The following is a 15,559-nucleotide window of genomic DNA, read 5'->3' as shown; positions in this document are numbered from 1 at the left end:
TGGTGGGCAAGGCTGGCACCCGGGTGGCTCAGTCGGTTAAGCATCTGACTTCAGCTCAGGTCATCATCTTGCAGTTTGTGGGTTCAAATCCCACATCGGGCTCTGTGCTGATGGTCAGAGCCTGGAGCCTGCTTCAGATTCTGTGTCTCCCTCTCTCTCTGCCCCTCCCCTGCTGGTGATCTGTCTCTGTCTCTCTGAAAAATAAACATTTTTTAAAAACTTATAAAATAAAAGTAAAGTAAAGTGAAATGAAATGATATTAGGAATCGAGTGCCTCCATAGCTCTAGCCACGTTCTCAGTGCTCAGCGGCCACACAGGCCAGTGGCTACCATGTTGGGTGGCACAATGCAGGTAAAGTGGTCCAGGGAGGTATCGTTGCAGAGATGCCTTTACAGCTGAGGCATAAGCTGAGAGAAGCCAGCATCCAGTGTCTGAGGAAAGAACATCCCAGGAGCGACAGGTGCAAAGTCTCTGTTCCAGCCTCCGCAGAAGGAATGAGCTTGACATCTCTAAAGAGAAGGAAGAAGCTGAAGTGTGAGACAGAGGGGAATAGGGTCAGGCAGGGGCCAGGCTCTCCAGAAACTCAGGCTGCATAAAGAACTTGGGTTTATTCCAATGGCATCCTTGGGAGACTAGAAACACAAGTACTCTGCTCTTGACCTCTGCCAGGATGGCCCTGAGGGCTGGGAAGGCCGGCGGGGACAGATGTTCAAACCTGCCTGCGAGGAAACTTCTCCGACGCCTCCACCGGTCCCTCATCTTCTCCCCATGTGTCTCCCTATCTAGGATTTGGCATCAGCACTAAATTGTGGGATCACTTCTTCCACACCCTTATGCCAGAAGAACCCCGCCTGAAGATGCAGTGACAACGCCCAGCTCCGCAATCCTGCCCTCAGCCCAGCGTGGCCCCTGCCTCACCCCTACCCCCATCCAGACCCTGCAAAGAAGGTTTGCTTAGCCAGGCGAGACAGGCTTCGTCCGGCCTTTGGGCTGGGTGGGGGCATGCTGGGGAGGCCCAGAAGACTGAGACATACCCTGAGACTGCCCTCCTGAGCCACCACGGGAGGGTCATGTCCACTAGGCGGCCAAGTGGCTCTTAGGGACTAACTAACTCTTTCCTAGAGTATTCTGGCCTCTCCATTAGCATCCTAGCCCAGAGCCTTAGCCCACAGGATCGTTTCACGACCTGGCCAAGGAGGAATTTCCCAAGGGGAATGAAGGAAACTGACCCCTAGGGCCAAGCCTGTGACCCACCCGTGTCTTAGCACCTTGGACTCCCTGGGAGACACCCCCCCCCGCCCCCCCGTGGAGCTGCCGGTGTTAAAGAGTGGTCTGCGGGCCTGTGGTCCTCATCTTCCTCCCCTTCCCTTCATGGGGAGGGTACATGGCTCTGGCTTTTCTCCTGCTGAGTGGAGAACACGGAGATGGATGAAGGGCTCTCACAAAGAGAGAGACAATATGATGCCTCCCACAGGCCACCTCCAGACCCAGGGTAGTGCCTTTGTCTCCTGCCAATCACAAATGCCAGATGCACCGCCGGATGCATCAGGCAGCAGCACACGCAGCACCTACGCGCTGGGCCCTCTCCGGTAGGTGTGGAAGGGGCCGGGGCTGCCGGCATGCCCTCCAGGCTGGTGGGAGCCCAGGCCCCTTTCTTGAAGAGCTGCCAGCTTCTCTAGCCACCTCCCCACCTGCCTTCAGAATCACAAAGCTTTTCCCCAAGGGAGGCTGACAAGTCGTCTCCATGGACAGGAGCCCCAGCCCATCTCTGGCCATTCTTGACCTCCCCCTGGCGCAGGTGGGCCTCTGCCGCCTCACTCAGGACCCTTCCAGCCAGCACTAAGAAGGAGCCTTCATGCGGTGCCTTATCCCCCTCCCCCGCTGCTTCCCTGCCCCTCCCCCCCCAGCAGATGTGGTTCCCACCTCTTCTTCATCATAACCAAAACCCTCACTGCTCATGAGAGGGTCTTATTTATAAACTATATAAATGCTCTTAGTCTGGCCCCCGGCCGAGTAGCTGCTCAGATTACCCTGTCTAATCCTACATGTCAAGCTTATGTAAAAAATGTTGTCCCCTTTTTGTTGCCTTCTTACCCACAAACCGTTACTACTTGAAACTTTTTAGAATCTTGACTAGTGTAAAGGCTAAAGAGAAGCAGCGTGACGGATCCTGTGATTTGTACTGTTTACTGTGGAGTTATTTAAAGACTTTGGAATAAATATACAAACTACAGTTGTGAAATAAAGGTGTAAATAAATTGTATATTTTGAAAAATAAAAACAGTGAAAAAGAAATCAACATAAGTTAGTTGGCACTTGTTGATTGGAGCCTCACCAGACTTCGTGGGGGAGGGCGGCAGGCAGTGGGGGAGGGGCGGCAGGCTGGGGTGTAGAGGTAGCTGGTCCAGCAGGGAGGAGTGTTTATGTTATCACTAACCAGGCAGTGTAGACTTAGTGGAGCATACTGATGACAAAAAGCTTACCAACTCTTTTTTTAAAGTTTATTCTATTTATTCTGAGAGAGCAGGCATGAGCAGGGGAGGGGCAGAGAGAGAGAGGGAGGGAGAATCCCAAGCAAGCTCCATGCTGCAAAGCATACCAACTCTTATCCTCTTACTCAGTCTTATTACTGTTTTAAAATTCTCCGCAGACCACGTCTCCCCTCACTGCTGGGACCTGGAGTGGAGTTAGAGGGTTAACATTCTTACCAGCTGCCATGATACAGCACTGGGGAGATGTTTCTTCTGGAATTTATCAGATCCCAACTGCGATTCCAGTTGACTTTCCTAAAATGAAGGCAGAAAGGCTGTAACAACAAAGGCCCACAGTAGGAACTAGAATTTCAGGCTAGCTTAGTCTAGATTAAATAGTTTCCTGGGATGCCTTCCCAGCCATGTCAGTTCCCACCTGGGGAAGCTGTCAAAGCACAGATCCAAGTCCTCAGCACTCAGGGTCTAATTCAATAGGTCGGGCAGACGCAGGCCTTGGACCTGCCTGCCTAAAGGTGCAGATGCAGAAGCGGAAGTGGAAGCAAGCTAATGTTGGTGAGACTCTGGTGACAAGGCGAGAGCCGCCGCCCCTGCTGCCTGTCCCTGCTCCAGCAGCCACGTGGTGGCTTTGTCCATGTGGCTTCCAGCCTGAAGATAGGTGTGACCTGTCTGAGCCACCCATCCCACAAGCTCCTGGAACTGGGCCCATCCAAGCAGCAGAAATCACAACCTGTTTCCTCAGTGGTGCTTGGGAGTCTGACCACAAAGCAGTGGTGAACTCAAGGAACAGGAAGAAATACGAAGAGCAGAGGAAGAGACTGTGTAGGTGTAAACATGCAAGTCTGTCAGAGAAAAGTCTAAGATGAGCAAGTCTGAGCAAAAAAATCTTTGGAAAAAAACTCATTTTCCTCTGCCCACTAGAACTTTCCAGGGGGTTAGGAATTTCCACAGAGCCGTTGGAAGATGGTGAGCCTCACTGTACAGAAAAGAATATAAGTACCATGAGGCCCTTAACCTGAAGCAAATTGGCACTCGCGGTGCATTCCCTCCTCAGTGACTATCTAGTAAAGTCAGGGAATGTATTATCATGCGCATTAGACTTGAGCCAAAGATCATATTCTAAAGCAAGCAGGGGGCATTATCAAAATGCCAACACAGCTAGCGTGATGGGAAAGCCTGGGACTCATGGTACACGATAATGGTTATTTCTGTAGTGGGAGAAGACACAGAGCCACCAAGAAAGTTTAATGTGTGCTTAGGCAAAGGGCCATTAAAATTCTGATTGGTGTAAATATTCAGGCTGAATGATTCAGTGATCCGAGCAACTTACCTTATCTGATTCTGTACCAACAAGCCAGCTGCCCTAGCAGAGGACAGGCCCGTCGCCATTATATGTATTTCTGGCTCTGTGCTTCTACTTCTAGATAGGCCGTCTTTGGACGTCTCCTGGCTGACCTGAAGAAGTGCCCTCTTAACTGGACTCCTTTCCGTTCCTCCATTGGCTCTGGCTTCTGTTCTCCGTCTTTGAACTTTGTACCATTTCTTTTTGTGCCCAGCACAATGCCCAGCTTGTAACAGGCCTCAATAAATGTTAGTCTTGTCTCTGTCAGATCCCTGACGGGTTACATGGTCTGAGCCTCGCTTCTCCAACTGTTCCCTGGCCTCTGCTGCCCTCTGGTGACAGCATGGGGCTCTGCCTCTTGTGACTGCCTTCTCTGTGACTTTCTGAATCAAACGTCAGGGGTTGTAAAATTCCAGCACTTTCCCACTTTACACGTTCTCTTGACTTACTGTTTTGTCTCATCTGCTGTTTTTGAGGGAAACTTGGAACTTTGTTGATGAGTTTCTGGTTCTAATTTTCTATGAAGATATGATGGCTGTTGGGGCACCTAGGTGGCTTAGTCGGTTAAGCATCCGACTTTCGCTTACGTCATGATCTCATGGTTCGGTTCGTGGGTTCAAGCCCCGCGTCGGGCTCTGTGCTGACTGACAGCTCAGGGCCTGGAGCCTGTTTCAGAGTCTGTGTTTCCCTCTCTCTCTGACCCTTCCCTGCTCACGCTGTCTCTCTCGCCTAGAAATAAATAAAACATAAAAAAAAAAAAAGATATGATGGCTGTTGAGATTTGACTGAGTTTCTTTGAGTTTTCTATATGCAAAATTATGTCGTTAGTGAACAGAGATAGTTTTACATCTCCTTATCCAATTTGGATGTTTTTTTTTTTCTTAACTAATTGCTCTGGCTAAAACTTGCGGTAAAATGTTGCATAGCAGTGGTGAGGACTAGCACCCTTCTCTTGTTCCTTTTTTTTTTTTTTAATTTTTAATGTTAATTTATTTTTGAGAAAGAGACAGAAGACAAGCAAGGGAGGGGCAGAGAGGACAGAGGATCTGAAGTGGGCTCTGCACTGACAGCAGGGAGCCCGATGTGGGACTTGAACTCACCTACCGTGAGATCGTGACCTAAGAGGAAGTCTGACACACAACTGGCTGAAGCACCCAGGGGCCCCTTGTACCTGATATTAGGGGGAAAGCATCCGGTCTTTCACCATTAGGTATGATGTCTGCTGTTGGTTTTTCATGAGTGTCATTTATCAGGGTGGCTGGGTGGCTCAGTCAGTTAAGCATCCAGTTCGGTTTCAACTCAGGTCATAATCTCATGATTCATGAGATCAAGCCCCATGTCAGGCTCCATGCTGACAACACAGAACCTGTTTGTAATTCTCTCCCCTCCACTCCTCCCCCTGCTCCACTCATGCTCTCTCCCTTTCTCTCTCTCTTTCTCTCAAAATATATAAATAAATTTTAAAAATAAATGTTCTTTTATCATATTGAGGAAGGTCCCTTCTATTCCTGGTTTGCTGAATATTTCCATCATGAAAGAGTGTTAGGTTTTGTCAATTTTCTTTTTCTGCCTCAACTGGGATGATCATGTGGGTAATTTTGCCGTTGTTCTATTAATATAGAGTATTTCATTGATTTTATATACTGAGCCAGCCTTGCATTCCTGGAATAAAACCCATTTGGTCATGGTATATAGTCCTTAAGTATGTTCTGCAATTCAGTTTTCTAAATTTTTTTTGAAGAGTCTTGCATCTATATTCATCAATGATATTGGTTTGTAGTTTTCTTTCTTGTGTCTTTGTCTACCTTTCGTATCAGGGTAAGGATGGCCTCCTAAAATGGGTGAGAAAGTATTCTCTTCTGTTTTTGGAAGACTTTGAGAAGGCTTATTATTAACTCATTTTTAAATGTTTGGTAGAATTCACCAGTGAAGTCATCTGAATAGGCCTTCTCTTTGTTGAGAGGGTTTTGATTACTGATTCAATCACTTTACTTTTTTATAAGTCTGTTCAGATTTTCTATTTCTTCTTCAGTCTGTTAGGTAATTTGTGTGTTGAGGAATTTGTCTCTCTCAGCTAGGTCATCTAATTGTTTTGCATCCACTTGTTCATAGTATTATAGTCCTTTTTTATTAATATTATTGTGGAAAGAACATTTAACATGAGATCTACTCATTTAACAATTTTTTAAAGTGTCTAATATGTTACTCTTGACTATAGGTACAGTGTTGTACAATACATCTCTAGGGCTTATTCATCTTACTTGACCGAAACTTTATGTCCCCTAATTAGTAATTTTCCATCCCCCCAACCCCAAACCCAGCCCCTAGCAACCACCATTCGGCTTTTCAATTCTATGATTGTGACTATTTTAAATGCTTCATATAAATGGGGTCATGTAGTATTTGTCTTTCCATGACTGGCTTATTTCACTTAGCTCAAGGTTCATTCATGTTGTTCCATGTTGAAGAATTTCTTTTTTTTTTTTTAATTTTATTTATTTTTGACACACAGAGAGAGAAAGACAGAAACAGAGACAGAACATGAGCAGGGGAGGGGCAGAGAGAGAGAGGGAGACACAGAATCTGAAGCATGCTTCAGGCTCTGAGCTGTCAGCATACAGCCAAATGTGGGGGCTCGAACCCATTAACTGTGATATCATGACCTGAGCTGAAGTAGGATGCTTAACCAACTGAGCCACCCAGGTGCCCCAAATTTCTTTCTTTTTTAAGGCCAAAAAGTATTCCATTGTAAGTATATACCATATTTTCTTTATGCATTTATTTGTCAATAGACATTTAGAGTTTTTTCACATCCTGGCTATTATGAATAGTATTGCCATGAATATAGGAGTTCTAGCTCTTTGAGATCCTAATTTCAATTCTTTTGGATAAATACCCAAGGTGGAATTTGCTGCATCATATATCAATTCTACTTTTAATTTTTGAGAAACCTCCATACTATTTTTCATAGTGACTGCATCATTTTGCATTCCCAGCAGTATGCAAAGGTTCCAATTTCTCCACATCTCTGCCAACACTTGTCTTTTTTTTTTTTTTTTAAACAGCCAGCCTGACAGGTTGATATAATATCTCATTGTGGTTTTGCCTTGCATTTCCCTGAGATTTGTAATTTTGAGACTTTTTATATATACCTATTAGTCTTTTGTATGTCTTTTTTGGAGAAGTGTCTATTCAAGTCCTTAGCCCATTTTTAAAAAATCAGATTACTATAGTTGTAGGAATTCCTTGTATATTTTTCAGATTTACCCCTTATCAAATATATGGTTTGGAAATATTTTCTCCCATTCCATAGGTTGCCTTTTCATTCTGTGAAAAGGTTGTTTGCTTTATTGTGCAGAAGCTTTTCAGCTTAATATAATCCTACTTATTTGTTTTTGTTACCTGTGCTCTTGGAGCCATACCCATGAAATCATTGCCAGAATCAATGTCACAGAGATTTTCCCCTAGGTCTTTTATTTATTTTTCTTGCCTGATTGCTCCAGCTAGGATTTCCATTACAATGTTGAATAGAAGTGGTGAGAATGGGCATCCTTGCCTCATTCCTGATCTTAGAGGAAAAACTTTCAACTTTTCACCATTGAGTATGATGTTAGCTGTGAGCTTATCATATATGGTCTTTACTAAGTTGAGATAATTTCTTTCTATTTCTAGCTTGCTGAGAGTTTTTATCATGAGTGTTGAATTTTGTGAAGTGTTTTCTCTGCATCTATTGAAATAATCATGTGTTTTCATCTTTTATTCTGTTAATGTGGTGTATCACATTCATTGATTTTTAAATGTTGACCCATTCTTGCATAAGGAATAAATTCCACTTGGCCAAGGTGTATGATCCTTCTAATGTGCTGTTGGATTTGATTTGCTAATATTTTATTGAGGAATTTTACATCTGTATTCATCAGGGATATTCCCTTTAGTTTTCTCATGATATCTTTGGCTTTGGGTTTGGGATAATACTGTCCTCAAAAAATGAGTTTTGTAACAATCTGAGAAAGAGTGGTATTAATTCTTCTTTAAATGTTTGGAAGATTCATCAGTGAAGTCATCTGGCCCTGGAATTTACTTTGCTTTTGATTACTGAGTCAATCTCAATATTAGTTAAAGTTCTATTCAGACTTTTTATTTCTTCATAATTTAGTCTTGGTAAGTTGTATGTTCCTAGGAATTTATCCATTTCTTCTAGGTTTTCCAGTTTGTTGGTGTATAGCTGTTCATCATAGTATCTTATGATCCTTTTTATTTCTGTGATATCAATTACAATGCCTTTCATTTATAATTTTATTTGAAACTTCTCTCTTCTTTTCTTAGTCTAATTAAGGGTTTGTCATTTTGTTTATCTTTTCTTTAAAGAAATAATTCTTGGGGCGCCTGGGTGGCTCAGTTGGTTAAGCATCCAACTTCAGCTCAGGTCATGATCTCATGGTTCGTGGGTTCGAGCCCTTATATTGCGCTCTGTGCTGACTGCCAGCTCAGAGCCTGGAGCTCGTTTCAGATTCTGTGTCTCCCTCTCTCTCTGACCCTTCCCTGCTCACGCTGTCTCTCTCTCTCTCTCAGAAATAAATAAAACATTTTGAAAAAAGAAAAGAAATAATTCTTGGTATCACTGATTTTTTTCCTATTGTTTTTCTATTTCTATTTCATCTGTTTCTCCTCTACTCTTTATTTCCTTTATTCTAACTTTGGCCTTAGTTCTTCTTTTTCTAGCTTATATATTTGAACTCTTTTTTCTTTTCAATGTACGTATTTATCACTATGAACTTCCCTCTTAGCATTGTTTTTGCTGTATCCCATAAGTTTTGGTGTGTTGTATTTCATTTTCATTTGTTTCAAGATATTTTCTAGTTTTCTTTTGACTTGATTTCTTCTTTGACACAATGGTTGTTCAAGAGTAGTTTAATTTCTACAGGGGCACCTTGATGGCTCAGTCAGTTAAGCGCCCAACTTCAGTTCAGGTCATGATCTCACAGTTTGTGAGTTCAAGCCCTGCATCAGGCGCTGTACTGACAGCTCAGAGCCTGGAGCCTGCTTCAGATTCTGTGTCTCCCTCTCTCTCCCCCCTCCCCACTCTCACTCTGTGGTTGTCTCTCTCTCAAAAATGAATAAACATTTTTAAAAATTAGCCAAAATGGCAGAGCAGCATGGAAATTCTCTGCTTCTCTTATCCCTAAAATGTAGCTAGGTCAGCACCAAACCATTCTGCACACCTAGAAAATTGTTCTGAGGACTAACACAACAATCTGCATAACTTGAGCCACAGAACTCAGCAGGTATGAGGCACGGAGAGGTAAACTGGAGGAGAGAGAAGCTGAGGAGGGTAGGGGGCTAGTTTTGTTTGCAGAGAGAGAACTGGGATGGGGGGAGAGTACAGGAAAAGCACTCACCCCAAAAGCAGCTGAAGAGAAAGAGAAAGAGTGGAAACACTCGCAAGGAACTGAACAAGAAAGGGAGAAAGGAGAAGGTTTCAATACCATTAGGACTCTATAAACAAGGGAGCACAAAGTCAGAAATTCCATAGCTTGATACATAGTGGTGCTCTGGTGGGAAGGGTGAATCCCCAGGAGCAGAGGTCCGAAGGGTTCTCAGGCCACATGGGAAGAGATGGTTACCCAGCTGGGAGGACATTTGATAGAGGCCATGTAGCCCCCCCCACAGGCAAAGGTCCCAGCAGACCCCAGATTACAGCCATGTTTGCTGGTGTTAGAACAAGGACACTAGGGTGTGGTGAAGCCTGGTGCCAAATATGTGTTGTGATTTACCATAGTCCACGAACCACTGCTGTTACACAATCACACAAAATTTTTCTGGGGCAGGCTGGCACCTGGCTGCAGCCTCCAGGCCTCTCAGCAGCACAGTCACAAGAGAATTTCCCAGGGGTGGGCTGGCACCCAGTCATTGGTCAGCAAGACCCTTCCCCACAGGGTCAGATTGGGTTCAAACTGCAGGGCCCTCAGAAGTGAAAGGTTTGGAAACAGCCCCATCTGAAATAAAGTTCAGGAGGAAGGTGCCACTTGGCAGGCTGACATCTTGGTCGCAGACAGTGTAGAAGCAGGGAGTTGACAGAAGCTGGAGACAAAGGAGGGGTGCTTGATTGCTGGTTTATGAGAGCACAGAGTTCTGATGTTAGAGCCTGTGGAGCTGGGTGATGCCATTTTCACCTCTTGCATCACGTGTACGCAAGCCACATCAATCCACTCTAGTAAGCTAAGCAGCGGCACCTAGTGGAGAACAGAAGAGTTACACCAAGCCTTGTCCAGCTGCGCCATCCAAGCTGCGCCATCCAAGCCCTACAGGACCACCAAAGGCTCTCTGCCTGTTTAGTATGTAGACTATAAAGTGCTCCATAGTTTGATTTTTAGGGGAAACTGGATGTAATTTCAATTGGATTTCATCTGTCTGCTGGTCCATCTATTCATTTTTTTTTCTTTTCTTATTCTTGAATACAGAAAGAGAAAATTTTATTTTTATTTTCCTTTTTTTTAACATTTTAATTTTTTTTAATGTTTTATTTATTTCTAGGAGGGAGAGAAGGAGAGACAATGTGAGCAGGGGAGGGTCAGAGAGAGAGAGAGGGAGTCACAGACTGAAACAGCCTCCAGGCTCTGAGCTGGCTGTCAGCACAGAGCCCGACGCGGGGCTTGAACCCACGAACCGCGAGATCATGACCTAAGCGAAAGTCAGACGCTTAACTGACTAAGCCACCCAGGCGCCCCTTTATTTTCCATTTTTATAAAAAGATTTTTCTTTAAATTTTTCTACTATAATTTTGTAAAATTTTTCAGTCTATTTTACTTTCTTCATTTCATTACATTCTTTCATTGTATACACTTTAAAATTTTTTTAAACGTTGTCTTACTTTTTTACTCTTTTTCCTTTTTTTCCCTTTTCTTTCCTTTCCCTTTCTTCTCTATTCTATAAGGCTTCTTTCAACAACCAGACCAGAACACACCTAGGATCTAGCTTCTTTTATTTGATCTTTTGTGTTGTTTTTAATTTTTTTAATTTGCTTTTTTAATTTTATTAATTCTTTTTCTTCCTCAAAAATGATGAAACTAAGGAATTCACCCCAAAAGAAAGAACAGGAAGAAATGACAGCTAGGAACTTGATCAACACATATGTAAACAAGATGCCTGAACCAGAATTTAGAATCACAATAATAAGAATACTAGGTGGGGTTGAAAAAAGTATAGAATCCCTTTCTGTGGAGGTAAAGAAAGTAAAATATAGTCAGGATGAAATTAAAAATGTAATAACTGAAGTACAGTCTCCAATGGATGTCATGGTGGCAAGGATGGATGAAGCAGAACAGTGAATCAGAGACATAGAAGACAAACTTATGGAGAATAATGAAGTAGAAAAAAAGGGAAACTAAGGCAAAAGAGCACGATATAAGAATTAGAGAACTCAGTGACTCATTAAAAAGGAATAACATCTGAATCATAGGGGTCCTAGAAGATGAAGAGAGAGATAAAGGGATAGAAGGTTTATGTGAGCAAATCATAACGGAAAACTTTCCTAACCTGGGGAAGGACACAGACATCAAAATCCAGGAAGCAGAGGGAACTCCCATTAGATTCAACAAAAACTGACTATTAAAAAGGCATATCATAGTCAAATTCACAAAATACACAGACAAGAAAAGAATCGTGAAAGCAGCAAGGGGAAAAAAAAGTCCTTAGCCTGTAAGGGAAGAGAGATCAGGTTTGCAGCAGACTTATCCACAGAAACTTGGCAGGCCAGATAGTGGTAGGTAGCAGGATATATTCATTGTGCTGAATCAGAAAAATATGCAGCCAAGAGTTCTTTATCTAGCAAGGCTGTAATTCAAAATAGAAGGAGAGATAAAGAGTTTCCCAGACAAACAAAAACTAAAGGAGTTCATAACCACTAAACCAGACCTGCAAGAAATTTTAAGGGGGACTCTCTGAAGGGAGAAAAGATGAAATGAAACAAACAAACAAAAAACCCAAAAGCAACACAAAAGACCAAAAGCAACACAAACTAGAAAAGACCAGAGAACACCACCAGAAATTCCAACTTTACAGGCAACACAATGGCAATAAGTTCATATCTTTCAGAACTCATTCTAAATGTCAATGGACTAAATGCTCCTATCAAAAGACATAGGGTAACAGAATAGAAAAGAAAACAAGATCCATCTATATGCTATTTACAAGAGACCCATTTTAGACCTAAAGACACCTTCAGATTAAAAGTAAGAGGATGGAGAACCATCTATCATGCTAATGGTTACCAAAAGAAAGCTTGAGTAGCCATACTTCTATCAGACAATCTAGATTTAAAATAGACTGTAACAAGAGATGAAGAAGGGCATTATATCATAATTAAAGGGTCTATCCACTAAGAAGATCTAACAGTGTAGACATTTATGCCCCCAACATGAAAGCACCCAAATACATAAATCAATGAATCACAAATATAAAGAAACTCATTGACAATAATACCATAATAGTAGGGGACTTCAACACCCCACTCACAGCAATGGACAGATCATCTAAGCAGAAAATCAACAAGGAAACAATGGCTTTGAATAACACACTGGACTGGATCGACTCAACAGATATATTCAGAACATTTCATCCTAAAGCAGTGGAACATACATTCTTCTCAAGTGAACATGGAACATTCTCCAGAATAAATCACATACTGGGACACAAATCAGCCCTCAGCAAGTACAAGAAGATTGAAATCAAAAATTTGGAAGACAACAAATATTTACATTCTACTAAAAAATGAATGAGTCAATCAAGAAGTTAAAGAAGAAATTAAAAAGTACATGGAAGCCAATGAAAATGATAACACCACAGCCCAAAACCTCTGAGATGCAGCAAGCAGTCATAAGAAGGTAGTATATAGCAATCCAGGCCTTCCTAAAGAAGGAAGGTCTCAGATACACAACCTAACTTTACACCTTAAAGAGCTGGAAAAAGAACAGCAAATAAAACCCCAAATCAACAGAAGATGGGAAATAATAAAAATTAGAGGGGAAATCAATGCGATCAAAATAAAAACAAAAACAGTAGAACAGATCAATGAAACCAGGAGCTGGTTCTTTGAAATAATTAACAAAATTGATAAACCCTTAGCCAGTTTGATGAAAAAGGAAAAGGAAAGGACCCAAATAAATAAAATCAAGAATGAAAGAGGAGAGATCACAACATTGTATAAATATAAACAATAATAAAAGAATAATATGAGCAATTATATGCCAATAAATTGGACAATCTGGAAGAAATGGACAAATTCCTAGAAACATATAAAGTACCAAAACTGAAACAGGAAGAAATTAGAAAATTTGAATAGACCCATAACCAGTAAAGAAATTGAGTTAGTAATCAAAAATCTCCCAAAAAACTAGAGTCCAGGGCCTAGATGGCTTTCCAGGAGAATTCTACCAAACATTTAAAGAAGAGTTAACACCTATTCCTTTGAAACTGTTCCAAAAAATAGAAACGGAAGCAAAACTTCCAAACTCATTCTATGAGGACAGCATTACCTTGATTCCAAAAACAGACAAAGATCCCACTAAAAAGGAGAACAGCAGAACAATTTCCCTAATTAACATGGATGCAAAAATTCTCAACAAGATAGTAGCCTACCGGATCCAACAATACATTAAAAGAATTATTCACCATGAATAATTCCCACAAGTGGAATTTATACCTGGGATGCAAGGCTGGTTCAATATCCTCAGATCAATCAATGTGCTACATCATATTAATAAAAGAAAGGACAAGAACCACATGATCCTCTCAATAGATGCAAAAAAAGCATTTGACAAAACACAGCATCCTTTCTTCATAAAAACCCTCAAGAAAGTAGGGATAGGGATAGATAGATCATATCTCAAGTTCATAAAAGTCAAGTATGAGAGATCCACCACCGATATCATCCTCAAGGGGAAAAACTGAGAGCTTCCCCCTGAAGGTCAAGACCATGACAGGGATGTCCACTCTCGCCACTGTTATTCAACATTGTATTGGAAGTCCTAGCCTCAGCAATCAGACAACACAAAGGAATAAAAGGCATCCAAACCAGCAAGAAGGAAGTCAAACTTTCACTCTTCACTGATGACATGATACTCTATGGGGTAAACCCAAAGATTCCACCAAAAAATTGCTCGAACTAATCCATGAATTCAGCAAAGTCCAGGATATAAAATCAATGCACAGAAATCGGCTGCAATTCTATACACCAGTAATGAAATAACAGAAAGAGAAATCAAGGAATTGATCCCATTTACAATTGCACCAAAACCCATAAAATACCTAGGAATAAACCTAACCAAAGAGGTGAGGGATGGGCTATATGGGTAAGGAGCATTAAGGAGGACACTTGTTGGGATGAGCACTGGGTGTTACCTATAGGGGATGAATCACTGAATTCTACTCCTGAAATCATTATTGCACTATATGCTAACCAACTTGGACGTAAATTTTAAAATAAAAATAAATTTCAAAAAAGAGTTGTTTAATTTCCACACATTCGTGAATTTTCTAGTTTCCCCTCTGCTAATTTCTGGTTTCATTCCATTGTGGTCAGAAAACATACGTGGTATGATTTCAGTCTTCTTTCATTTGTTAAGACTTTTTGTGACCTAATGTGGGATTTATCCTGAGCAGAACAGAAGCTGCCTCTTGCTCTAAGCGCTTCAAGCTCCAGACCTCCCCATGGAATCTGGCTGAAGCTAGTCTCCACTGAGCCCGCATGCTTGCTTAGCTTTCTTTGTTTCCCCAGCCCTATCCTAACTTCTGTCCTGAGGGCCCCCCTTCCATAAATCACAGGTACCTGAATTTCTTTTTCAGATTCTGCTTCTAGGAAGCCTCAGATAAGCAGGAAAAGGATGACACAATAGATGGAAACAATAGATGAATAAATAAACACCCCCCCCCCCCCACGTCTGCCTTCCCAATCCAAACCGCAATCCTATTGTGTCCTTACAGAGGAAAATAGTGTGATGAGTAAATGAATGACATCATTTAGACTCTCTAGCTGGAAACACAACTAACTTCAACACAACATGTCTCACTATAAAAGAAACCTGGGGACTGACGTAGGAGGAGGAATGATTTCCCCCTCCCACCCACCCACCCTTAGGTGTGTCTCTTCCCTCACACCCACAGCGGTCTATTTTCATACAGAAAAGCAGACCCAAGAGCCTTTTCTGCACTACCCTACCCTGGTTACAACAGCTCTCTGAACGGCATGTTCTGAATCTCTAACCCTAAGCAGAGGGCCTGGCACTGGTCAGTATTCTACACACAGTTATTGAGTGAATATGGGAAAGTGAGGGGAAAGTGTGGAAAGGGCAGGAGGAAGGAAGGAACCTTCCCTCTGAACTGCCCAGCAAGGCGTTCTAGGGAGTCAGGACACCGTGAGCCTGGCAGTTGGCAGCAAGAACTATACGGAAAGCTCCGAGACTTCTCAGACATCCTTGCCCACGCCCCAGCCGTGGGGCGGTGGCCTCCAGAGGGCTGAGGACCAAACAGCGGTCTAATAGGCTGATTGCCCGGGGAGGCGAGGCTCGGGCACAGGATGCTGCCTCCAAGGTCAGTTCCGGAAGAAACTGGACCGCAGGGTCACCGCCCGACCAGCTGGGGGCGCAGTCCATAAGGCGCGCAGCGAAGGAGGCCCTGGGACTTGAACCTGGTTGGCGGCCTCACCGGAAGCGGCGGTCGGAAGAGCCGGAG

General features: G+C 42.7%; 1 protein-coding gene across 1 annotated transcript in view; it reads left to right on the top strand.

The window, feature by feature from the left end:
- The window catches only part of FA2H (fatty acid 2-hydroxylase), a 52,162-nt gene extending 49,873 nt beyond the window's left edge, over positions 1-2,289 (top strand). Inside the window, exon 7 of the mRNA XM_039256461.1 lies at positions 788-2,289. Coding sequence (XP_039112392.1) covers positions 788-867 — 80 coding nt within the window. The 3' untranslated portion in view covers positions 868-2,289. The remainder of the gene's footprint in view (positions 1-787) is intronic.
- The last annotated feature ends 13,270 nt before the right edge of the window (positions 2,290-15,559 follow it).

This window comes from Hyaena hyaena, unplaced genomic scaffold (assembly GCF_003009895.1).
Source record: "Hyaena hyaena isolate Hyena2069 unplaced genomic scaffold, ASM300989v1 scaffold_584, whole genome shotgun sequence".
Lineage (NCBI taxonomy): Eukaryota > Metazoa > Chordata > Mammalia > Carnivora > Hyaenidae > Hyaena > Hyaena hyaena.
This window is presented reverse-complemented; position numbering and strand designations above follow the sequence as displayed.